At 36.6% G+C, this 25,451-nt stretch overlaps 1 protein-coding gene and 1 long non-coding RNA gene across 2 annotated transcripts in view; one reads left to right on the top strand and one right to left on the bottom strand.

Moving 5' to 3' along the window:
• Positions 1 to 24,736, bottom strand: part of SLC1A3 (solute carrier family 1 member 3) — a 64,980-nt gene extending 40,244 nt beyond the window's left edge. The window contains exons 1-3 of the mRNA XM_002194998.7: positions 24,564 to 24,736; positions 22,633 to 22,906; positions 5,459 to 5,596 (exon numbers count right to left, since the gene is read on the bottom strand). Coding sequence (XP_002195034.1) covers positions 5,459 to 5,596; positions 22,633 to 22,813 — 319 coding nt within the window. The 5' untranslated portion in view covers positions 22,814 to 22,906; positions 24,564 to 24,736. The remainder of the gene's footprint in view (positions 1 to 5,458; positions 5,597 to 22,632; positions 22,907 to 24,563) is intronic.
• Positions 22,913 to 24,672, top strand: LOC140681972 (uncharacterized). The gene is made up of 2 exons (XR_012053250.1): positions 22,913 to 23,805; positions 24,409 to 24,672. It is a non-coding gene; the product is annotated as an uncharacterized lncRNA (long non-coding RNA).
• Positions 24,737 to 25,451: the final 715 nt, after the last annotated feature.

Raw genomic sequence — 25,451 nt, 5'->3', positions numbered from 1 at the left:
CTTGCTTAGGCAAGGGAGTGACTTGGAGACTATGTCAAGTTCAGTTGCTACAACATTACCCTTGTTCATTGTAGGCAATTTTAAGCAACTGCAGGTACCACTTATCTGTTAGCTGTGAACCCTGAGAGTGCTTTGTTTTATTACTTAATTTTATGCGTCTTAGTTTTATTTCATTGAAAGGATAGACCTTATTCCTTACTGGATATTTTTAACAGGCACCATCCATTGCATTCCTTTCATAGCTAAACTCAAAAGCATTGTATGCACTTCTGAGGTTCCTTAAAAAGATTCCATCCATGGAAATCCCAGCTTTCTTTTTGTCAACACTTTCTATAGTTTGTGTAGCAGTAACTACTAAGAACATTTTCATAAAGTTTCAGGAAAAAACGTTTGTGTTTCTGAGTCTGCTTCAAACAAAATCCCTCATGTCTCCTGCAGTACTCAGTGTGGTTGACTGATACTGAAACCCTACAAAGGCAGGGACATTTCTGTTTCTTCCAGAACCCACTAACAATAGCTACATTATTTGAGTTAGAAACAGGAGTGAATATAAACAAAGATATTATACAAACTAGATATGAAATGCTCTTCTTTGAAGTAAATTTTTCATGCTCATTCTTTTAAACTGTTTTTCCACACAGCCTTCTTTTTTTTGGCAGAGGACCCATGGTCTGTGTTTGTACAGAACCTTGCACACAAAATCCTGGTAAGTGGTTAAGACTCATTTGCACCATATTAGTGTTACTCCCATAAACAGTTTGGACAATAAGTATTGTCTAGTGCACAGTATGTTGTACTGGTACTTACAAATGGGGTCTTTGCTTGATTCTATAATTGCTGTATAATCCTTGGTGAGCCAGCAGACCTCAGTTTTACTCTTTCTGTACTCCTATTTCCTTCCCCATCTTGACGTTATGTTAGTAAACAAACTGTAGACTTACTGTTTCTGCAATGTGCAGCAAAAATTAGTGTCAGGTCTAGAATGAGCCTTTTATGCTTTTTATGATTTACCACACAAAGATATTTAAAAGAATTGCACAGAATGTAATACCACTTCACTTGCATTTAAAAATAGTTGTCCCTGTAAAAGTAAATTCCAAGCTCTCAAAATTTTGTGGACGGAGAAGCAGTCTATTAAACTGAACTACGACTAGAACTGTGCAAAACATTTGCAAATAACCCTTACAAAATTTCTCTAGCTTTAATATTTCTCACTAATATTATGTTAAAACTATGCTCTTTGTAAAGATTTTCATGGAAGGGATTTCAGGAAATCCCTTTCGTTAAGAAAAGATACATCATTCTGACTGCATTATAATCAGTGAATAACTGAAACATGCAGAAAAAACTTGTGGGCCAGCTTTAAGGACTGGATTTTCAATTTCATTTATAATCTTGCTCTAACAGCTCAAAAAATGTTAACGCATAGTGCTCTTATTGCTGTTGCAATTTTCTCTGTCTTTGGCTATTTCATGAGTTGAATTGCTATCATATTCATATATATTCCTTTTATATACCTTTTGGGGACAATGTATAATTTAAAATAATTTTGTAAATCAATTTTCATGTCATATGCTTCAAGCTGTAGTGAAATGAGAAAGCATAAAATCTTGTTTCTCTCATAACTGCGGCAAATACAGAACAAAAACAGAGCACAATCGTCAGTCTTCTGTTTGCATAGGAATTAATATTTAAGTTCATATTAAAGATATGGCCATAATACAATCAAAATGGGAATTTATTTATTTGGTTATTTACATTTCCTCTCATACACCATGTTTTAATTTTGCCTTTGACTTTATATGAGATCCCAATTGGGAACGCTGACTTAGAGCTCTCTCATTTTAAAGACTGTAGACAAAAAACAGTATGGCAATAAAGAGTATAGAGATGAATCCGCGTCTAGACCACAAAAATAAGTAATATAGACATGCATATAATCATATTTTCCTATAAACATGAAAAGCTGGTGAATGGTATGCAAATAACCTCCATTTTCTCCCAAGCAGACGTTAGTACATGCCTAGTAAAACACACACCAGGAGATAGAATCTCATGGAGAAAGCTGCATACCTGCTTGAACCCCAGGCAATAGGGGTAAGTCGTAAGGTAAATGTGACTAAAAACCTCTGAATGTGATCCTGCATTGGTTCTTTCATGAAATACAGAAACCAGGGGTAAAGAAATGTGACTGGACTGACTTAATCTTACATAGTTTATTTTCCTGAGGTCTGTGCATAACCATCAGAACTGTTTACCTGAATAGCAAAAGTCTTCATTTTCTCAATTTATCTTTTATTCTGTAACAGTGCATTAACTATAAGTTGGATTTTATTGTTCTAACTTCTTTGACATTCATGAAGTTGGTAAGGGAATGTAATCATCCCCAGCCTATTTCTAATACCACAGAGACCATAGTTTATGGTTTTGCCAGAGTTACATCCATCACACTTGCGTAAATACAAAAAGAAAACCAGGACATCATTTCTATGAAGCACTTTTGCTCCAGCAAACAGCAAAATATATTTATTCAAACAACTGACAATTGGAAGAAACAAGTATGTTATCAGGATGAAGACCTGGAGGAGTCAGTTTGAGATTAGTTAAGAGGCATCCACTTGGTTTGCCAAACAAAAGACAGGAAATAAGAGATTTGCCTGCAATATACTGAGTGGTCTGAAGACCAACTTGAGAAATACAACTTTTATCCACTGAATTGTCTTATAACATGTAAAAAAAGAATTGAAGCATGCATAAAATGGCACAGTAGTACACCTGCAAAGGTTATATTTTATTATTATTTTGATATTTACTAATGCCTATATGTTCCATTTTTGTATGAGAGTTCTGCAGCAAATATGTAAAAACATCCTTCTTACAAAAACAATTTGTATGCTAAATGAGGTATTGTTTTGTGTAGAAAAGAGCTTTTTTCAACAATTTTTAGAATATTTTGTTAAAAGTATTTTATTCCGATGAGAAAGGGTATAGTACTGCTGTACTGAATGATTCTTAAAAAAAAATTAAATCTGCCATTTGTGAAATGCATTGAGTTTTCTCTGATTGCTCCCTACTCAGCTAAAGAAGTTTAAAGTGTTGTTATTCACCTTGAAAATTGCTATTGTTACTTCAAAAGGATCTCTAAGTATAATCCACTTAACGTTAATATTCATTTAGTATTACAAGGCACATGTATGATAGTAAGGCAAATCTTACCGATAGAGAAGATTTCTCTTTGACAAATGCTTTTCTATAATAAAGGAGATAATTGTTATGAAAAAAGGATAAAGGGTTTTAAAGGGAAAGAAAATCACCTAAAGAGAAGGGTATTGTTTGAATCCAGAGAATTAAGATTATTTTTAGAATAGGATTACTTCGAAACTCATTTTTCTGATATTTCACAAAATCTCTACTGAGAGCTGGTGACACAGCAAATGAGCTTCTTGTTTTATCAGAAGTCCAGCTCCTTGTTGATGCTTGTGAGTCTGTAAGATGGATTTGCTGATCTTTGCCTGAGCAAAGTTTTCCTACTCAGGTTATTGAAAATCATTCAAATCCTTGTGTAGGATGATCTACTTAGTTTCCTGATTTACCTTGAGCTCTCTCAGAGAACCAGTATGATTGCAGAGTTATACGGAATTGAGAATTGATCAGATAAATTCTCCTGAAATAATTCATCCTGCAAAACTGAGCAGCGGTGCCAGTTGTTAATGAAAAAGGGTAAATATCTCTCCTTTTCTACTTTTAATGGTTCTTGTATCAGTGTCCTGCCAACGCACGGAGTTCTGCAGGTGAAAGGCATAAGAAGATGGGAGAATGTATGACATGCAACAAAACTATATAGTGGTTGGGAATAAAGCCTACCATTATTTCTACTACAAAACTTATACTCCCTAGTTTCAGTAACTTTTTAAACTTTCATTTAACTTTCAGTATCCATATAATGTGTGTGCATAGAAACAAACTTCACTTTTTTTACCTTGAAATATGAGAAGGCAAATGATTTAATAATTTTGTGACTACCCTAGTTTTCTGCTGTTGAATTAACAGCTTGTACTTGTACACACTTTCTTTGGTTTCTGTGAACATGTGAGTCTCTGTTCATTTGCATATTTAAGAGCTCTTAATATTAACATATTTGACAATCAACTAAATAGAGAACAACTTATTATCTGGATTCTCCGTCAATCAAGGCAGTGTATTTGTGTTTTAGATATTAGGACTACAAAGTGGGTGATTTTAATTAAGTTCTCCAAGCTGATTTGTTGATAGACTAAAGTCCATACCTTCTTTTCTTCAGATAATTGAAGGAATAAATCCATCACAGGTACATCCTAAACATTCATAGCAAATCTGAGAGGTCTTCCACAAAACTTGGGTAGAATGCCAAGTCATACATCACCATAAGAAATTAAATATTATATCACTAATTAGAGGAACAACTTGGTAAAGAGAATTCAAAGCTTGTTAGAGCTTCTGACAGAAAACAAGAAACCAGAACTGATGGAATTAAGCTTCTTCCAAACTTTCCATTCAATCCCATCTATCCCCTACGGACATGGACACATTGGAGTGAAGTCATGAAAATGATCAGAGGGTTGAAATACCTCTCTCATGAGGACAAGCTGAGAGCATTGGGGTTGCTCAGCCTGGAGAAAAGAAGGTTCCAGGGACACCTTAGGACACCTTCCAGTACCTGAAGGGCCTGTAAGAGGACTTAAAGTGGTAGGAGAGGAGACAGTTTAAACTAAAAGATTAGATATCAGGAATAAAATCTTTACTATAAGTGTGATGGAGCACTGGTGCAGGGTGTCCAGACACACTGTGGATAAGCCTTCCCTGGTAGTGTCAGAGAACAGTTTGGATGGGGCTCTGAGCAATCTGCTCTAGTGTAAGGTGTCCCTGCCCATGGCAAAAGGATTGGAACCAGATTTTTAAGGTCCTTTCCAACATAAACAATTCTATTATAGGATTCAGTTTTTTCCTAGTCTATTGCTGGAAAACTAGGAGGCAGACAGATGTTTTGCATATCTGTGGTTACAGGAGTGTGTTATTGCCCGCAATCAACAGTTTCAATTTTCTTGGGTTTTGGCACTGTGTTTTTCAGACACATTATATTTGGTAACAATAGGACACTGTGGAGGAAGTATCTGTTCAGAAAGTAAAAGAAGAGAGCAGACAACAGAGTCAACTTCATAGCAGCTGCATATAGTAGTTTGTACTGTTAGTCTGTTTATAAATTTGGAAAACCATCTTTCAGTTTCTCTGTATATTAATTCAAACTTCTTATTACATTATGTCTGAAGCAGCAATAGCAATGCTATGTCTTTTTGCAGGTTATACAACACTTCTAGGACATAGAATGTTCCCTTTTTAGATTTTGATGTGTGGATCTTTATAAAATTATTCAAAAGAGGGTGTGGGGGGGTGTATTTTGTTTTGTTTTTTCTTTGTTTACCTGTGACTAAACTGGATACAATTAGTGGCAGGACCAGCATCTGCAGCATTCGCATGAGTAGTTCTCCTGGAAACGAAAAGTACTTCACTTCCCGATAGCTCATCTTATATGATCGAAGAGAAAATCCCAGGATCACACCTGAAGGGAGGGAAAAGAGATCATTACTTAGTCTTTTAAAGAAGCAGTAAAATCTTAACATGAACCTCTATAAAGTACTTACTGGACATATCCAACTGTAACCTGTGGGTTTTATTACACCAATTTACTTTCTCTGGTATCATCTACTACTACTCCTGAAAATATTAAGTTATTGCCATGGTTTAGGAATGGTGTTCCCAATTTAGTGTTCCCAGTGAAAACACTGCAAACCACACCCTGCTTCCTCAGTCCCCTGCTCCCCTCTCTTTCCCTCTGTGGTGGGATAGAGAGGAGAACTGGAAGCACAAAATGTAGACATCATGCCTTGACACAAAAACAGTTTACTGAAGACAGCAATGAAATAGAAGAAAGAACAATAATTATTTTAATAATGACGTGTAGAAGGGGCGAATGATTCACAGACAAGTGCTCACCATGTAGAAATCCCCAACATGCTCCAAGAACAAGATGGGGCCCCTTCCCCTGACCCCAAAAATGACATCAGGTTGTATAGAATAACTCCTGGATCCTGGCCAAGCTCCCTCCTGGCTTCTGCAAAAATTAACCCCCTCCTGGCCAGAATTATCACAGTTATTTAGAAGGATTTTTTGCACTGCTATTTTTAAAAATCTGGATTACTGTTAAGGGCATATCTTGAGTGCTAATGAAACAATCCATGCTACTGCAGCCAAGTGACTTGAATTCTGAGATTTTGAGTGTAATCCTATATGCAATGCATATACATACTAGCTACCAGTCTTCAGAAGTCTTGTCCATGCCTGTTTACTCTGTGGGGCCTGATCCTACCGATTTGCTTCATATTGAAGGAGATAACCAGGACAGATGTATTTGAGAATCGCCTTGTGGTTTAGACTTTTCACAGTCAAAAAGAAGCAGGAGGTTAAGCATCTTTACACATCTCTACCTTCAGGAATACTAACACTTGCAAAGAAGCAGATAATCAGGATTGAAAGGCTTTACTGGGTGATTAAGTGATGGGTTTCAATGCCTGAGGGACAGGAGCAAGTGAATGCCTGGATCCATTTATCTTGCTGGGAACAGATAAATGATGCTTGAGACACATTTACAAATGGAAGCCATAGATGGGCTCACTTGTAAAAAACCTAAACTTCCCAGCTACAACTTTGAAGATTTTGTCCTGTATTTGCCACCAACAGCTTTGTTTGCATATTTATTTAGTTCTTTCGTTAGCTGACATGACCAGTTGCAATTTCCAATTGTTAAATGGCTTGGTGCCTATCTGATGTAGGACTTCCATACCCAGTCAAATAACACATTACTTTATCTGGAACACATTAACTGTATAGATGGTGAAACTCAACTATCTTTCCTTTCCATTCAAGAATCCATGTTCTTCACCACTGTCTAATACTGGCATTTAGGTAAAGTGTGTGAAGAAATCTGGATCAGACAACTGATCCTGCTGCAAACCACAGTGGGTTTGCAGCAAACAAATTTATTTTAATGGGTTAATTTTCGGCCAGGTCAATTCCCTGATGCAATTATTTTGTATGGCCAGACACGCATTGGTGCCTTCCCTGGTAGATACGTGCCTCAGAGAAGAGTGGGATTGCTCTTTTTGAAGGATAGGCAGACTCAGGTTTCATAAAATGTTTTATGAGACTGCTCCTCAGTGATGTTAGGCAGCAGAGCATTCCAGCTCCATTCTAGGTCATGTTAGAATTTGAGTATATCCTGAAAATGCTGTAACATTGAACAATTTTGACAACTGCTAGTTCCAATTCTTAGTCACTTTGTGGTTTTGCTTTTATTTAAAGACTGATTTTTATTGGTACTTCCACAGAGCAGATAATAACTTCATGCCAAATTTTGCTAGCTAAAATATACTGTCATGCCTCCTACACCAGATTATTGACATCTGCTGGTGAAAGGAACCAAACATCTATAGCTCTCAATTTAGTGACCTCTATTTGATCATGATTTAGGGACTTCAGCAGGTTGGTTAAGCAAGAGGAGACCAGAAATGTCTTGTGTAGAATAGAAAATAAAACTGTGTTCTAGAGAATAGTGTTACAGGATGGAGAGAAAAGTAATTAGAGTACAAATGACACCAAGTATGGCGTTTGTGCTATGGAAAAGAGTGGCAGGACTAGAAAGCATTTGTTTAGTCTCATTCATGTTCTGTGGTCTCAGGTAGCTGAAGTGCATTTCGATTAATTTTTTTTTTTTTTTTTTGTAAAATTACATAATAAAATGCAGAGAAGAAGGGCCTCTGAATAATTCTTGTTTAAAAGACCTGCCTAAGAGTTTCCCTTCTTTTCAATAAAGTTTTAAATTCTGCTGCTGAGTTACTCATTATTTTCTTTTTATATGAGAAACACATTTCTCAGATATAAAGAATCCATCTGGACTTTTTGTTTCTGCAGTTAATGAGCACTACATTTTGACAACTGGGTAACAAGCAAATAGAGCTAGACCGGTTTCTTACTTAGGTCACAGTTCTGCAATTAGTTCCACACGAATTAATCCCTGCACTAGTACAAAGCCTCACTGAGGTTGGTAAGGGTTTCTGAGGTTGCTATAAGAACTAGTCCTTATGCTATGCTGTAAGGGCTTGATTATCTGTTCCACTACCATCCAAGCAGTACAAAGTGGCCTAAGATGGCTGTTTGAATGAATATTATTGGTAGTGAGTTTCTAAAGTTCCATGTAAACCTGCTGATCCAAAAATTATTGGCTTTTTTTTGTCCTAACGTGCTCTGTGCGTAATTACAGGGTTTCCCAGCACTGCAGTTTACAGAAAGAATTTCTGCAATGTGAAAAAAAATGTGCCCTGGTAGTGTATTATGTTGAAATGTGTCAACACACAACAGCTACTAATTCTTCAGCCTTAATCTTCGCACTGTTATTGATCAGTTATATGCGGTCATGCCTAAGACATGAGAACCTTTCTCTGACTCAGTTTCCCTGCTTGAAATACAGATACAGTACTAGTTGTTTCACAGATATTTCTGAAAACTGATAGTGTTAATGCAGAACAAGAAATTGATACAAATTATTTCCTCATTGTGGGATTTGATAATGAATGCAGGACAGCATGATTTTATCAGTCCCTCCTGATTTTAGAATAAATTAAGATTGAACTTTATTTTCTGTTCTGAGTTTGAATAACTAGATTATGAATATAATATCCCATCTGAAAAAAGTGTAATTAACAAAATTCTTGAAACAGCAAACTTAAATTTGGCAAAATAGCTTTATCTTGTTTGAATTAGCTTCTTAGAACCAATATTCACAGGCTTGAAATTGTGAGATAACAACATACAATGATGATGCAAAAATAGGCACAATGGCAAAGCATCAAAATAAAGTCCTGAACCAAGACGTGGCGTGGTAGGAGGTACTAAACCTCTGGAAGGGGTGCAGTAGTCTAACAACCATCCACTACTTTATGTGTGGCAGAGCCTTAGTGCTTAGTACACTTTACGACCAAGACTGGGAAGATTACATACTGGAAATGGCCTTTCTCAGTAAAAGTTTCAAGTTTCAGGTTAATTCTGAAAATTGTAATGAGACAAAGCCTTGTGTAAAACAAGCTCTCTCAACCTGTTATGCAGGTTTCTGTGTACCCTTTGTAACAGAAAAGATCAACTAATCAACACTATCAGAGCCTGACTTCTCAAATGGTTAATAGTGTACCATTTCTGCACTACAAGAAACAGTAAATTTATCTACAGAATTCGGGCTTTTTCTGAACAAAAATCAATAGTGCCCGTTTAAGTTAAGAAGCTGAATTCTATACCTGTGTTTTGTAAATAACAGAACCGTACTGCTAAATAGTTTATACAGTTTATAATGGAAAAGCAAATCAGCTTAGAGTTATGAAAGGATTTTTGAGGTGTTCTTGTCAGTGATATAATTAAGTTTACGGAAAAATTTATTCGTAAATAATCCTGATGATAATCAGAACAATCTGACATGCTAAACCGTTTTATTGCATTGATTTTATACCAATGTTTTTCTAACCCAAAATTAAACTCAAGATGTGTGAATACAGTGAAGAAAGTATTTAAAACTTGCAAGGAACAGAAGGTGGAAATAATTCTGTCAATTAGGATGGAAATGGCAAAGTGGGAGTTATGTTTTGGAATTTTTTATTCCAAAAATAGGAGCATATTGATGAATGGCCTATGGTCTTCACTTCTGGTTGTTAGGTACCAGGCAGGAAACAGTAAAATCTTCATGTCAGGCTTTAAAAACTATGGATATGCTTGTATGACTAAGAAAACCACACAACCTTCTACATAAAATGTCTTAAATGGATTAACATCAAAGTGTGATTAAGTAAGCAATAAAGTCAGTCTCTAAAGTAGCAAGACAAAAATACTTCTGTAATACAAATTACTTTGTAAGAGATACATTATGGAGATGGCTGTTTTTTAAAAAATAAATTCACACGATTTCCTTGACTGAATTTGAAAATGAGCTTCAAAATCTTCATTGGATAAAATGAAATTTTTAATTGTGTTACAAAAATGCCTTGGTCACACAGTATTGAAGGGCTGTTTCACATGAATCTTTGTCTTGCATATATGATATCGGCAGCATACCTACACATTAGTTTAAAACACAACAGTTTTAAAAAAATCCCAAACCATAACTCTTAGAAGATGGGAGATGAGGCTTTACCCACATCTAAATATCCATTCAAGAATTTTAGGGAAGCTTAAGACTATCCTTCTGTCCCACTTAGAAAAATTATATATATAAATTTAATAAAAAGAGAAGATTGCTTTTTTCATTACTTCAAATAATTAATTATTTTAAGTCTAAGTTATTGAAATGAATTCTTATGAGCTTCTGATCTCTATCTTATTTCAGAATCACACAGGAATTAAGACCATACAGTTATTTCAAACTTATAATTCTGTCTGTCCATTCTGTCTGCTAAATTTTCAAGCAAGAAGTGCAGAATTCTGACAACTGTACTTCTCAATTGACTAAAGATCACTTAAACATATTTCAAGAGGAAATTACTATCAGTGATGGTGCAAGAGCTGCTTTGCTCTCATATCAGTATCTGCCAGTTCAATCGGAACATACCACTAAGAGTTATCTACACCTCTGGTTTTTACTGTAAATCTCAGAACACTGTTAAATGAGGTCCATATCAATATCCTTCCCCTTAATATATATGGTACAGAACTACTTCTTTTCCAGCAGGAAATAGAAAACTTCAAAAATAACTGGGAAAAATAAAAACCTTACGCTGAGTAGAATGTTGTTCTAAACTAACAGCTGTTAATAGTTTAGTTCCAAAAAACCTTGTAACCAGCAAGCAAATAACATTTTGTTCTATAATAGCAATTGGTCAAGAGCCATGAAGTGAATCAGGCTTCTACCAGTTTAATGGGACACTGTATATTTTTTTTAGCTCCACAGCCATTTCATTCCTACATTCCTGCAGAGCTCTGGAATGACTGCTTTTGTTCTTTGGGTCACTTGTTATTGCTTAATTTACCATTTTGTTCTGACACCTTTTCTTCTAACAGCCAATTTCAGATAAGTCCACAACTGTATTTACTTGGGACAAACAGGTAAATTACTTCTCCAGTGATAAGAAATACTTCAAGTTGCCGGCAAAATCTCTTTCTTAATTTCTTTCCTTGCTTGCCACAAGAGTCTCCCAATTTGCTCAGCATGACTTTGATTTTTAGAATTCTTGTTTCAGAATTTTATATTGAAATTTATATTGTACACCCTCATACACCTGGTATATCACACAAGCCTTTCCTTGCTTTCTGGTTTTCCTTATGTAGGTAGGAATGTGTGTTCCCTTAAATCATTTTTTTGGAACATAAATGCCAGGTTATAACCATGTGATGACACTGCAGCTAAGAGTTTAAGGACCTGTGCTCCAAGCCTGAGACATACTGTGAGAGTAATCATGGGAGAAATAATGGAAAGAGCTAGATATCCTAGACATGACTGGGATCCAGAAAAGATCTGTGATCTGCAAAAAGGGACACGTTAGAGAAAAGCAAGTTTATAGTAAAGTAAGAGTCATGGTGATGTCAGTGAGTTGTCCAATGCATCAGAAGTCAGTGTGTTACCTTTGCTCAGGGGCCACAAGAGTGCCATGGAGCTCACAGCTGCGCTGGGGAGACAGAGTCACAATTCTACAGTCACAGTGCCTCAGGAACACCTGCCCCTGAAACTGACCCTGAAGGTTTGCTTTGTCCTGTAAGAGAGCTTATTTTCCCCAAAAAAACCCGCACCAGGCTTCTAACACCAGTATTCAGTTAAAATTTTTAAAGATGCAGAGGCATTTTATCATAAACGTGTATTGCAGGCATTTAGAGCTAGATTAACAGAGATACATGGGCACTTAATTCCCAGCTCAGAGACAGTCAAACACTCTACCTCACATCTTCTGCCCAGCTCTGGAGGAGCCTGAATTCCTGGAACACCTTTATAGCTACAGCTATAAAGTACTTTCATGTTGCCTTTACTTGCAGACACAGCATCTCCTCCTTGGATTTTGTGGTGAGAAAGCATGCAAGTGGAAAGGGGATTCTGAAGTTCTAAGAACTGATGTAACTAAGCAATGAGTAAGAGCACCATTTGACCAGATGCTGCCTAAACTGGACACCAAATCTGAGGACCTAACAGCTTCTGAGTACTGTTAAAAAGGCTATTTAAAAACCACTGAAATTTGTCCTTTGCTATTTCTTTGCTCTTGTGTTAGACTCATGCACTTTTTTCCTTTTGTCTCTAGTTGTTTGGCTCATTTGCCTGTCTTTCCCAATTAGGAGTAATTTTGTTCCTTTGAGAACATGTCCAAAAAACTGTTCTCATTTTATCCAAGTTCAAGTTCTCTGTTTGCCTGTAACTGTTTTTAAATTATTTTTTTGCTCGTTTTTCTTGAACTGTTTCTGTATTTACCTCTTGTTTGTAATTGATTTCTCACTTCTCCCCACCCCCCTCCCCCCACCCCCACAAGCAATTGTGGGGCATTAGTAGCAGATTTGGAATCAAGAATTTTCACTGCTGGCACTGAAGCAGGCTGTTCTTAATGGAATAGGGACATTATTCATTATTTCATCCTCAGACAAGAGACTTCATTGAAAGACAAACTATGCCTAGTTTATGTACTCTTGTTAGTCTCTGAGCTATATTTAAAAAATACTTTTGATGCAAAAATAACAAATAATTCCATAAACAGGAATAATATCTTACTATGCATATACAAAAGCTCAGACATTCATAATATATATCAGATTATATTTTATATAGTATTATTTAGAATTAAGGTATATCTCAGTGCTTTACAAAGTTCCTCTAATAGCTGTTCCGTTCATACCTGGCTTTACTTTGCTGCTTCATGTTCATGACTAAAGTTAATGTATTTAGTCCCATAAAATATAGATCAAAACAGATAAGAAAGTTGCTCTCTCAAAGCTTATAAGGTACCTTTTCTTTCCTCTTTTTTCCTGTGCTGGAAGCTGACATATTCCTTACCAGCACTGAATTCTACTTTTCCCTACTGTGGTTTCAGCTGCCCATCCATATTATTTTGTCTTTTTGACAGTGTAGCTGAACAAAGGAATTGCAGACAGCGAGACTGAGACCACTCAAGTCAAACTCCAGCTTCCAGTTTGAACTTTGTGCGAACACTCATGGAAAACATAAGTCTACTCTGAGGGACTTTAAGTGTAGTTTGACAGAGATCTTGAAGTTGTATATGGACAGCTGCCTTTGTTTTTTTAATTCCAGCTTAGACACACACTACAAATTTTAGGCTGGACTGTCTTGATATGCAGTTCAGCATCATGATTAGCAGGACATTCAAACTATGCATACATATCTCTATGGTGCTAGTCCAGCTTTTAACTCCTGCAAAACCACCTGTTAATTTAGCTTAGTGCTCATAGTCTAAATCTGTAAATTACTTGTTTGACACTGAGGTTTAAGTATTTTGCTGAATTAAGATATGCCCATGCCAGAACTATTTGGATCACGGAACATATGACAGACTTTGTTAGAAGATTTCTTTCTTGTCCAGTATTTTGCTGAGACATGCAAACAACCATGACAGACTGAGAGGGAGCATTTCCCCTTGTAGAATATAAGATTTTTGCCAAACGAGGTGTAAGCTTTACCATAACATCCTTTTTAAATGTTTGATTTGTTCCAGGAATTCTTTCCATAAGAAAATCAGGCTCATGGCTGAAGTTCATGGAATCATGTTACCACTTTCTTTAAAAGATAGCTAGGATGCTTTCAGTCCCTTGCTGTTTGAGTATGAGCCACTTCACCCCTGAAATTCTCAGTATGACTGTGAAACTATTCAAATGCAAACAGAACCTTCCATCTATTTCTTTCACTTGTCAACGGCCTCTTCCAACTCATGAATTTCCAGAAGTGCTTTATTTCAGTCGATTAAAATGAGGTATCATGGCTTATTTCTTGTGAGTTAACTCATCTCAAAGATACTTTGTAGCATATTTGATTAATTTAGACGTAGCCTCCATATAGGTAATGACACCTCTCTTCTCACTGTTAGGTGTTACTCTGAATGGTAGAATTTTCCTATCTTAAAGGTCACAAAAACGGCATAGGGAAGCTTGCACCTGGAATAATAATTACACAGCAAGTACCTGAGTCCACATTGTGACCTTGAGGGACTAGCAACTGACACAACATGCACACAGAATGCACAGAATCACCTGGACTTGGGATACCCTGTGTCCCTGTTCTTGCTCAAAGGACCACTTCACAGCTGGGGATTCCTGTTATAGGTTAGCATTTTAGTCATTAGGTTAAAGACAATGCTGCCTTTTGCTTTCTTGGCATATGCATTTGTCCTTAGAAGTCTTACATCTCCCTCTGCCTAACAACACAACTTTGAAAGGAACGGTGGAATTGCCTCCTCCTGTAACTTGCCTTTTGAGAGGAAAAGAAGAACTTAGCTCCTCAAGGGCTAGTGACAGTGACGTTTGGGCTTCTGCATCTCCACTGGGTGAAAATGTCTGGCATGGTCCTGACTCAGAAAGGAGAGGGAGTAGGAATGCAAACCTGTTTGTTTGTTTGACTGCCTGTGTTCCTCCCGGAAATTTTAGGCAGTTGCAGTTCAGTCTTTCTATAGTTTCTTAGGTCGTGGACTTGTGCAGCTATCCTGTTGAGTCTCTTTGCTCTAGCTCATGCACTAAAAAGACACACAGCTCTGAGATTTAGATTCCATGGACAGCTTCCTTTGCTTGCATTTTAGACTTTGAAGAACTTGATTGCACATCCGTATCTACAATGTTTGAATTCCCAAGCCATAATTTTTTTAAAAGACACCAAAATATATGTAGTAGACTTATTTGTCAACTACTTTTAGTTAGTACTCCCAGGAATTCCCTGATTATTGGTCCTGTAATACAAAGGCAATTCTACTTTTCTTTCATTTAGCCCTTGTACATGATAAAACCAAAGCATTTACTAGAGCCAGTTTGAGGGCCCAGATTATGTTGCAGTGTAAATGATGCTTAAAACTTAAACCCTATCTTTTACAGATTTTGTTTTGAATAAATCAATTTACATTTATACCAAGTTACAGTAAAATGTGAGAAACAAGCACATACTTTGTAACTCTTGAGCTCATTTCAATTTATGGTCTTCTATCCATGCCAACAGAATATATATACAGATGCTACATTTCAAGCAAGATATTGCATTTTTTAAATGTAGAGATTAGAAAGACAATTCAAAAAGTGAATGTAACTCATGCTAAAAGAAAGGATGTGGGAGAATAACCAGGAATAATGAGTAGCAGTGACATTTTGTAACTGTCCTGATTCTCCTGTAATCCTTCTGGCCTTCTTTGCCTTTTTTCCAGTATTTAATTATTTTCCTTTTCACTGTTATACAGTTCATCACACCTATTATTCGACTCTTGTATTTTAAAAAGTCTCATGAAACCTAGTACCTGAATAAGTTTCTCTTTTATGGATTTTAAAGGGTTACACACTCTGTGGTTTCATTGTGTTGACTGAAAGTGCAGACACTGGCTATACAACTTCAAATCTGATGGGTTGACATAATAAATGCAATAATCCAGCTTTTACTAAAATTCCTCTGAAATTATTTCCATGTATTCTTTCACTATATTCCATAGTTTTTTCCCTACTCCATACCATATATATATATTTTTTTTTTTTTTTTGTATCCATGAATAATTTAAGACTTCCTGGTGAGAAGCCTAGTTGTTCTCTAACATATGTTGTAGCCACCACAAAATATTCTTTGAACAACAGAAATGAAGAAATTTATATGGGAGACAGAAATTTCTTATTGTTCCTTACCAAGTACTTTTTTAACACCAGTTGCATTGCCTTATTGCTCCAAAGTTCCAGTTAAACTGAATTGTAATACGCTGTGAAAAAAAATATATGATGATATATGCTAAATCCCATTGAATCATAAAACCATTGAGGCTGGAAAGACCTATAAGATCACCAAGTTCAAATCTTAATCCAGCACTGCCAAGTCCACCACTAAACCATGACCTGAAGTGCCACAGCCATACACCTTTTAAGTGTCTCCAGGGATGGTGGTTCCACTGCTTCCCAGGGCAGACTGTTCCAGTCTTTGATAACCCTTTCAGTGAAGGAATTTTTCCTAATAGCCAAACTAAACATCATCTGACAGATCATTAGACCTTTTCCTCTTGTCCTGTCCCTTGTTATCGGTAAGAAGAGGCCAATCCCCACCTGGCTAAGGCCTCCTTTCAGGGAATTGTAGAGAGTGAGAAAGTACCCTAAGACTCCTTTCCTCCCGAAGAAAAGCTGCTAAAACCTCGTAGTTCCCTCAGCTGCTCCTCAGAAGACTTGTGCACCAGACCCTTCCCCAGTTTTATTGTCTGTGTCTGGACCTGTTGCAACACCTCAATGTTTGCCTCGTTGTAAGTCTACTAATCATAAGATTACTGGGTTTTAATTAAAAATTAAATGAAATACAAGATCTTAAGGAAATGCACAGCAAACAGAAGGACTTTGGAGGATTGTCAGAAGATATACACAAGCAATGTGATGACAAGGATTATTTTATGAAGCTGGTGGTTGCAAAACACTTGATTTTCCTTTAACAAGGCATGAAAAATAAAAATAATTAGTATGTCTCAGCTATGGATCTAAAAGTCTATGCTACAGTACAGTAAAAATTATCCCAATGCCTTCATTTATATCTTATTTATTTTTAGCAGCCTTTTCAACATTTAGTATATTTAGCTCCTTTGTTTATTTCTCCTTAATATTAGATTTATTAATATAGTTTTTCAAATGAACTTAAACATAAGAATTTTATAAAAACATTTTTCTATGATACATAGAATCCCTTGAAACTTTCAGATGCCTGGATGTTTCAAAGGATTTTGTCAGAATTTTAAGCTAAATGAATGATATTTTCAGGAATTCATGAGCAACTGAACATACCATCTTCAGCCACACCTTCATTGTGGCCAACTCAAAAGCATTTCATCTCCAATGACATCTTGTTCCAGCTTTACAAGTCCCAGGAAGGATCTAACAATGTTGAATATTTACTCAGTATACAAATCACTGGCATCTTGCTTATGATTTTGTGCTGCCTTGCAGTCAGCGCAGCAATTATAGTCCCTGTCTACTGAGAAATGGAAAGGGTTGGCAAGCCCTAATACAAGTTTATTTCATGTTTATATGTCTCTTCTGACCTCTTTCAGGATCAGCACAAAAGTTTTCTTGAGCATCCTTGAGATAACTACTGTTTCAGTTGACCATACTCTACTGACATTGAGAGAATTTTCTTGTAAAATCTCTTAGAAAACAAATCCTAAATGCCCCACACAGTTACTGCCATGCATTTCACCTAGGACAGCTTTGAATTTTGATTTGTAAGAAGCCTTACTATGTATATACATTTATTTTTACCTTCTGGAGAGAATTTTGAGAATCTCAACAGCCTTTGTTCAATCCGTATGAAGAGTGGAATGAATGTATGTTTCTCTGAACTGTTTTATGACCATTGAGACATACTGCTTTTGAGCACCTCTTTGCAAGTCCACTGATTTGACAGTTTAGAGTGTTAGGATCAAAATGAGCTGATATTTGGCAGACTTTGCATCTTTAATGTGCATTTATGCACAGCTGCTCTTTCCAGAATGCTTAATTGGTATTCACAAGGTAGCCAAGTTTATTGTTATTACTCTGTGCCATGTATGGCAGTTCAAAAATTGTTGTTTCATTTCAGTAACACCAAAATAAATTGTGGTAAGAAATGTGGATTGTGATAATATATTAACATAATTCTGTTTTGCAAGTAACTGTTAAACTAGAGTAATGTTTGTATTTCACAGTTTAACTTTTACTGCAGTCTTCTTAATAGCAGAATCAAAGTTCTTTGCATTTCTATAGTTTTTCTTCCTTTTGCAAAGAATAATCTCTTTTGGAGCTTTAAGTGTCACTCTGAGTTTTGTGGTGTGTGTTTATGGTTTTTTTCCTTCCAAAATTATAACTATTCTATACTTAAAAAAAAAAAAAAAGGTTTTGATCAGCAAATTTTTCAGAATATTACTTATGAAGGTTTTGTCACTTAGTGAGAAATCAATTGCATTGGGCAGGCTCTTTAGAAGAGCCCTGAGACAGAGTCAGCCTCTGAGTTCAGCATAAAAATACTTAATTTCTCTTTAACTGTAGCCAACTGTCTTGATTTTCTTGCATATATCTTTTCTTTTTTCTTTTTTTTTTTTTTTATAATTTCTCTCTTTATGTTTTAACAGGTCCCACAACTGTTCCCCCTTCAGTGATGGATCTTCACTTAGTTGTCATGCAAATTTTAACAATGCTGCTTGGAATTTGTCAGTGTTCAATGTCAATATATAGTGAAGTCAAATACTCTTCTCTGTGTTATGTGAGCCTCACTCTTAAGTGGATACAGAAATCTGCCAATAGCAGATAACAGAGTGCTTCAATACACAAGGCTGCTGTTTTTGTGGCATTATCCTGAGTTTTGTCTACCTGCGTACTTGTACCTCATAGGTCTTTAAACTGTTGTTCAGACAGGGAGTCTTCCTGAGATAGGAGAATCTGCTCCTTTGCACAACTTTTCATTGCTCAGATATTGTAAGGGCTCTGTGTGTTTTTTGCCTTTTGTGTCACAAAGGATCCTTTCAAAGCTTTATTTATCTCCTTGCTTTTGTTCTTCAGGGACAAGGGGCAAGGCCTTCATCTCACCTGTTCTTTTAGCTTTTTTTTTTTTTTTATTATAAATACACTGAAATCTTTGGAATCTCCCACATGGTGCATGCTGCTGCAGAACAGAGGTTGTATGGGTTTATCTATATTTCACATCTATTGTGGGATTGCTCGGAATTACAAAAGCCTGGCTTCAATGACACAGTCAGACCTGCATTCCCTCTTCCCTTTGGGGAAACAGAGTCTGAAAACAGGAATGGATCCATCCCCCTTGAATGTCCCACCAGACAACTGTAACATATACCTCTATCAAAGGATTTTAGCTAGTGAATTGGAGCTTAATAACTATGCAGAAACTTCTTTTCATAGTACTTGCTTCACAGCCTGCCTCTGTTTCACTTAGCCCCTCAATTAAAACATCATTTCTCTGCAGACAGCTTCTGCAGATCTCTGCTCAGCAGTGCTCTGTGTCTCGGTCTTTCCTCCAGTGGAAGTTCAGAACTCACAGGAGATTCTTTGGCATTTAGAGTCCTATCAGAGTCTGGGTTCCTGTACCATTTTTCAGATAATGGGATGTGAGAATGAAAACAGGCTGCTAAAGGAAGTGTGTTTGAAAGAAAAACGTTTTTGGGGACAGGATGATGATTCTGAGTAGTGTGGGAGAGCCTTAGGTTTTGCCCGTAATTTGGCTAGCAGTTCAAAGTTTGTGAGACTTCCTGCAGATTTTCCATGGGTCACCATGTTCCCTACACTACCTTAAAGTGCTCCTGGTCATTGTGGTATTCTCAATTTACCAATGGCCAGCCTCAAAAATTTTTCTCACAGGATTGCTCTCATCTATTGGGTCTTGGCAAGACTGACTACAGAAAACTAATTCATACTATCTTTACGTGAACAAGAAGAATGTGAAAAATTGCATAAATTGAGTTACTGACTATGTTTTCTCCAAGTTTCTCGAAGGGCTTGAGAAAAGTTTAAATTTCACTAAAAATCAATTATTATGACAATGTGCTAGACAAACCCTACCTATGCAGAAGATGTAGTCTGAAGGAAATTCCATGCATTTTTATGGGAATAGTTCTAAGTATTTTTTAACATGACTTATAGCTTCTTGCATCTTCATCACTACATTTTTAATGAATAATTGGCTTAGTATAATAGCAGCTACTGAATTTAGTTTAGAATTCAGTTTAGAATCAAAGTAACAACAGAATGGCAATATAAATGTCCATATTTCTCCTTGTCATGTGAATACCAGAAAAACCTCACTCTAGCTGCAAAATATCTGTATACAACAGAGAGAATTACATGTTGTAGTTACCCACTTCATATGAAAGGGCAAGTTCCCGCTTCAACACAAGCTCAAACCCCCACTATAAACTACAGTACTGGAGCTAAGATAAGATCCTGTGCACTTAACCTCTGCTAAAATCAATCCTGCTCAGCTAAGAAATAGGAAATGCTCTATTAAAAAAGGCTTAAAGGCTTTTTCATGTTTATCCCTTGACTAAAGGGATGTGAAAAAAATGTCTCTGAAGAAATGTTGCTGTCTCTGAATAAAATGTTCTCCTGAGTATGGTGTCTATGAAAACTTCTGGACTGACAGCTCTAAGAACTGTCATCTGTCTGTAAGATTACAGAGCATTAAGCATTATTTCTCATAAACAATTCAACCCTGGCCTGAGTATATTTTGGTTTCCACCTAGACTCACATCCAAGCATCTCAAATGGGAGAACCAGTAGTGCTAATTGGTGGGATAATTCTGCAACACTGATTACTGTCTCCTAGGGAGGGGACCAAGACCACCATCTAATTTTCCACAGACCACCAAACACCTGAATGATGGTAACAACTTAGTTCTTGCCAAACTAGACAGATGGAGTTCAACCACTGGGTGTTTCCCAACCACTTTAGCCATCTGTTCCCTACGTCTGAGTATTTCTGCAACAGCAAAAAACTCTCAAAAGCCCCAAGTATTACCTTTTTATAATCTATTAACCATGAAATTACATTCTAATCATATATAGGTAGTGCAAAATTACACCACAAATAACAGAAATAAGAAAAAAATTTGAGCATTTTGTGATAATAACAAGAAGACTTTTTCTTCTACATGTCATACTAGATAACCAGTCTACAGGTTCATGAGCAGAATTGAAGGAGCCAGCTCATCCTAGGCTGCACATTTTCATCAGTTCTCCAACTTGTGTCCCAGTGCCTATTGATCCTCTGCTGTAGGTGGTAGTAGAGTAGTGGGCAGAGTGTCAATAGTTACCTAAAATTAATTGGAACCAGCAATAACAGCAAAAACACTTGTCCAGTCTACATTTCATTTCCACATTGACAAATTTGTGGAATCCCTACTGGATGTAGATGACAGAGAAAAAATTGCACAAAGAATATTTTTTCACATCCTGTATAGAAAAGTAACAATCAAAGAATTGTGTTCTTTGTGGTTGGACAGTATTTCAAAACTTGCTTGACTTGCTCTGTCTTTTCTGACCATTGTAGATAAAACGCCTAATTTTTTCACCCCTGATATTAATGGGGGTTTTACACCTATAAACTCTTAGTTAGGAATCAAAAACATTTACTATCAAATACTGTTTATAGATAGAAAAAACTGAAGTTACTGCTTTAGCAAAGAAGTACTTTATTATACCAGTAGTCAAAATAATGTAAATGTCTCCCAAAAAAAGACCATCAAGCCTAAAACTAATTTGAAATAACAGTGCTGATGTGGTATCAAGCAACAATAATGGTAAAGCCCTACAATTTCAGTTCCTGGAAGAGTTGTAGAAGCACAGCAAGCAGACCTATACAGAACAGCACAATGAAAGACATTCAGGCCTACATAGGCAAAGGATATAGACCATTATCTTTAAGTGCTTATATATGGGTTTTCATCATCATCATGCTCAGATTAACAATTTCATATTTTAAAGTAATGAGAAAAGTGAAAGCCATACAGTAAAGCCATTAAGTTCTTGATCACCCTGCAAAGAGTGGTCATATGTATGAAATACAGGGCCACTTTAAAAATCTCTAGTTAAAGAAAAATTACCTTAAGCAATCATGTAATGATTTTAGTTTTAAAAATTAGTTTTAAAAATTGCATGCTTTTCTCAACAGATACTCTTTCTAATGCTAATTTAAAGTATGTAGCAATATTTTGGCGCATTCCAAATCTAAGGGCTGTTTGATGTACTGGATTCCTCTCAGTACACTTTTTAAAGGCATTTAATCAGGTGCTATCTTTCAGTCCTTTGAGTAAGTAACACTGCCATTGTTGCCCAAATTGCATCTGAAAGATGCATGTGTAAGATTGTGAGTGGCTGAAGGAGAATAAACTTAGGTTTGCCTTTATCAAGGGAAAACTGAAAAGACTGAGGCTGTATTTATTTTATGCCTTTGCTTAGTAATGTCTCCTCATTTCATGCATTGAGTTTCCGTTCATCATTGCAAAGTGTTAATTTTTTGATAGTTCAGGTGAATAAAAGTTACTTCCTAAGCATTTTGCTGCAACTGGCTTTGGTAGTAAAAGATAAAATTGAAAACATTCAATTTAGTTATTGTATCTGATTCTTTAAGGGAGGAATTCATAAAACAGCTGTTCTGGTTGGTTTTTCTCACCAAAATTCTTCTTAGGAATCACTAGAATAATTTAATGGCTCTTCCTTAAAATTCATGTAGCTGTCAAAGCCAAAACTCTCCAAGCCAGAACATTCTTATCAGTGCAGAAGAATTTGGAAACTCATTTGTAATGCAAATCACTCAGTCACATTATCATTGTCAAATGCACTGGAGAACAGAATATTCCTATTGAACAAATTACTCACCAAGAATCACAGCAACAACGGTGAAAAGCACAAAGGCATTCCTCATTAAATAACTTTTAACATCGTCCTTTGTTATGCTCTGCACTTTTTTTTTTGCCAAAAGTGTACGTTTCCGGACTCCTTGTTGAATTCGTTCCATCCTGCTTCCAGGTTTTGGATCTTCTCCGTTACCTTTAGTCATTTATCTTGCTGAAAGCTTTCTTTATAATTAATTTCTGTCAATATCCCTTCAGAAAAGTGGAGGACTCTTTTCAGTGGGAGTTACTGGAGAAATCTGCAAGACAAGAAATAGCAAACATTGCAGTAAGATTTTAGGGGAATGATTAGCTATGTATTTACATAGAAGCAAATATTCTTCCTATTTCAGTAAAACTTGTATTGTTCTTAATATCTAAAGAGTTTCTGGTGCAGAACATCAATGCCTTTGAAAGAAGGATTACATGGACTCATCAGATAACTGTCCCATGTCTTCAGACATGAACTGCTGTCACGCTGTAAAACCCAGGAGTAATTTGTTTTTAATATTTGCTATTGATAGATAAATGTGAAATCAGTATAAATCATAACAACTTAAGGTATTGTAATGTTTAAAATTCTCTGTCAGGCTTGCTCTTGCACTTTTTATCAGGCCATTATTATTTGAAAAAAAAAATCTAGATCACCTTTACATTAACCATTGACGAGAAATATTTTGCTCAAATTGGTACATTTAAATTGTTCTACATTTGAGATGGTTTTAAATAATTGAATGCATTGTCTGAATTCCTTCTTTTCACGTGGAAAAGGGAAGCAGCAATAGTTTATTTATTCCTCAACCACTAGTTAGAAGATATGCCTTTGACAGCTCTATGTTGACAACATTAATCTTTTAGTTGTATAAACTACTCCGAGTACATCTGTAAAACATCAGAAGTAATATCCCACTTAACTTGTTGGTTCAGACTGTAATACCAGCTCACATTGCAGAGTAATGCTTAGCTTGTCCTGATAGCAATTATGAGCATGTATCACAGATTCACAGACTATCCTAAGTTGGAAGGGACACATCAGGATCATGCAGTCAAAATCCTGGAGCTGTACAGGACAACCCAAGAACCACAACACATCCGACTTTAAGAAATCACACTCTGAATCAACATTATAATGTTTCGATATTAAAAGTTTTTCATTAAGGTATTATTTTTTATTTTAGATGGTGTGGGCTTGTTTTGATGGCTGCGGGGTATGAATTTGTTTAGTAATGGAGACTACTCAAAGGTATTTTCCAGACTGAGAATACAATTTTCTGAAGTCTTAGTCAACATGCACTGGTATGCTTTTTAAAAAGTAATTAGTAATGAATAAATGGACAAACCTAGGTGCTCCTGCTGAAATCTATCTCTGTTTATAGACAGCTTAATTTTAACACCTAATTTTTAATAAATTTAGTGCCAAACCACTTTTTTTTCCCCCGAAGCGTTTAAAATATAAATACACAGGGGTTTCAGCCAGCAAAATCGCATGTTGTAACAAGTTTATTTTGGTGGATTTTGATCGCTGCTTTTACCATATGTTTCAAGACTGTCACTTTAGCGCAATATCCTCCATGAATTTTAACAGAACGCTATAAACTTTGCTGCTTTAAGGAGTGCAAACAGAAATTCTGAGACCTAGGTAAATATTTACATTAATAAGAGTTCTACCGTGGACAAGACTGCTGTAGGAAGTAGGATTTTTTTTTTCCCCCCGACCGATTAATATATGCATTTAATTAAAAAAAAAAAAAAATCTTTCCAGGATGTTTAACAGCCAATCCGTCCTGCACAATTTACATGAAGACCAGGGAAGAATATGGGCGCAGGCAAAAGGAGCATCACATTAATGAAGACACAAAGGCACAGAGTGGGAAATGCCTCCCCGCGCGGACCCCGCTGCAGGCAGGCCGGGCTCACCTTGTCAGCGCTGCTGCCCTCAGGAGCGCGGCGCGGCGGCAGCGGCGGCAGCGGCGTCCCGGCGGAGCGCGGAGCGGCGGGGCCGGGCGGGCGGCAGCGCCAGCACGGACATCTGCATGTGCTCCGGAATGCGCCAATTTACTATCCCGGTAACTTAAGGAAAGGGGAGGAGACTGCCGGCCCAGCGCCGCGAGGAGAAAAAAAAAAAAAAAAAAAAAAAAACCAACCCACCACGAATCACGCATCAGCGAAGAGGGGAAAGCGAAGCTTCTGGAATATTGATTAGTCTGGCACAGTGAAAGCGGGGTCACTTTCTTTGTTTTTCCTTTTAGACCACTTTCACGCTTTGTCAGTTCAGCTTCGTTAGAAATGCAAAATCAAGATCCGGGAAGAATTGAAGGATCACACACACACAGAGCAAGGGAGGCTTGAGCGCTTCTTCATTAGACATTCCAGGCTGGACTTCTGAAAATCCTAAACATAATTATATAACACTAGCCCTGTGCTTTTTAAAATAAATGATTAAATATCTGAGCATGCTACTTTGTTCTAAAAACAAGCAAGGTGTGAAAGCTATCACATATTTTCTAATTCTTAAAGACAGCTATTCAAGATCTACTCTAACCAGGATGGGGAACCAGACGTATCTTTCAGAAGCAACTGGAGCATTATCAAGGAAAGAGAAAAACGTTATCAGTTGTAATCCTTTGTATGTTCTGTGTAGATATTCAAAATACATAGCAAAACTTGCCTCTTGTTTGGCAATTTAAACTCACTGACAGCCAGCCCCATTCAGTCTGTGGCAATAACAGAGAATGAATGAATGAAAGGAAAAGTATAAAATACCCACTTTTGAGAAATAAGTGGCATTCAGTTTTCCTAGCATTT

Source organism: Taeniopygia guttata, chromosome Z (assembly GCF_048771995.1).
Source record: "Taeniopygia guttata chromosome Z, bTaeGut7.mat, whole genome shotgun sequence".
In the NCBI taxonomy this organism is placed as follows: Eukaryota; Metazoa; Chordata; class Aves; order Passeriformes; family Estrildidae; genus Taeniopygia; species Taeniopygia guttata.
The sequence above is the reverse complement of the archived record's forward strand: the minus strand, read 5'-3'. Positions and strand labels throughout refer to the sequence as shown.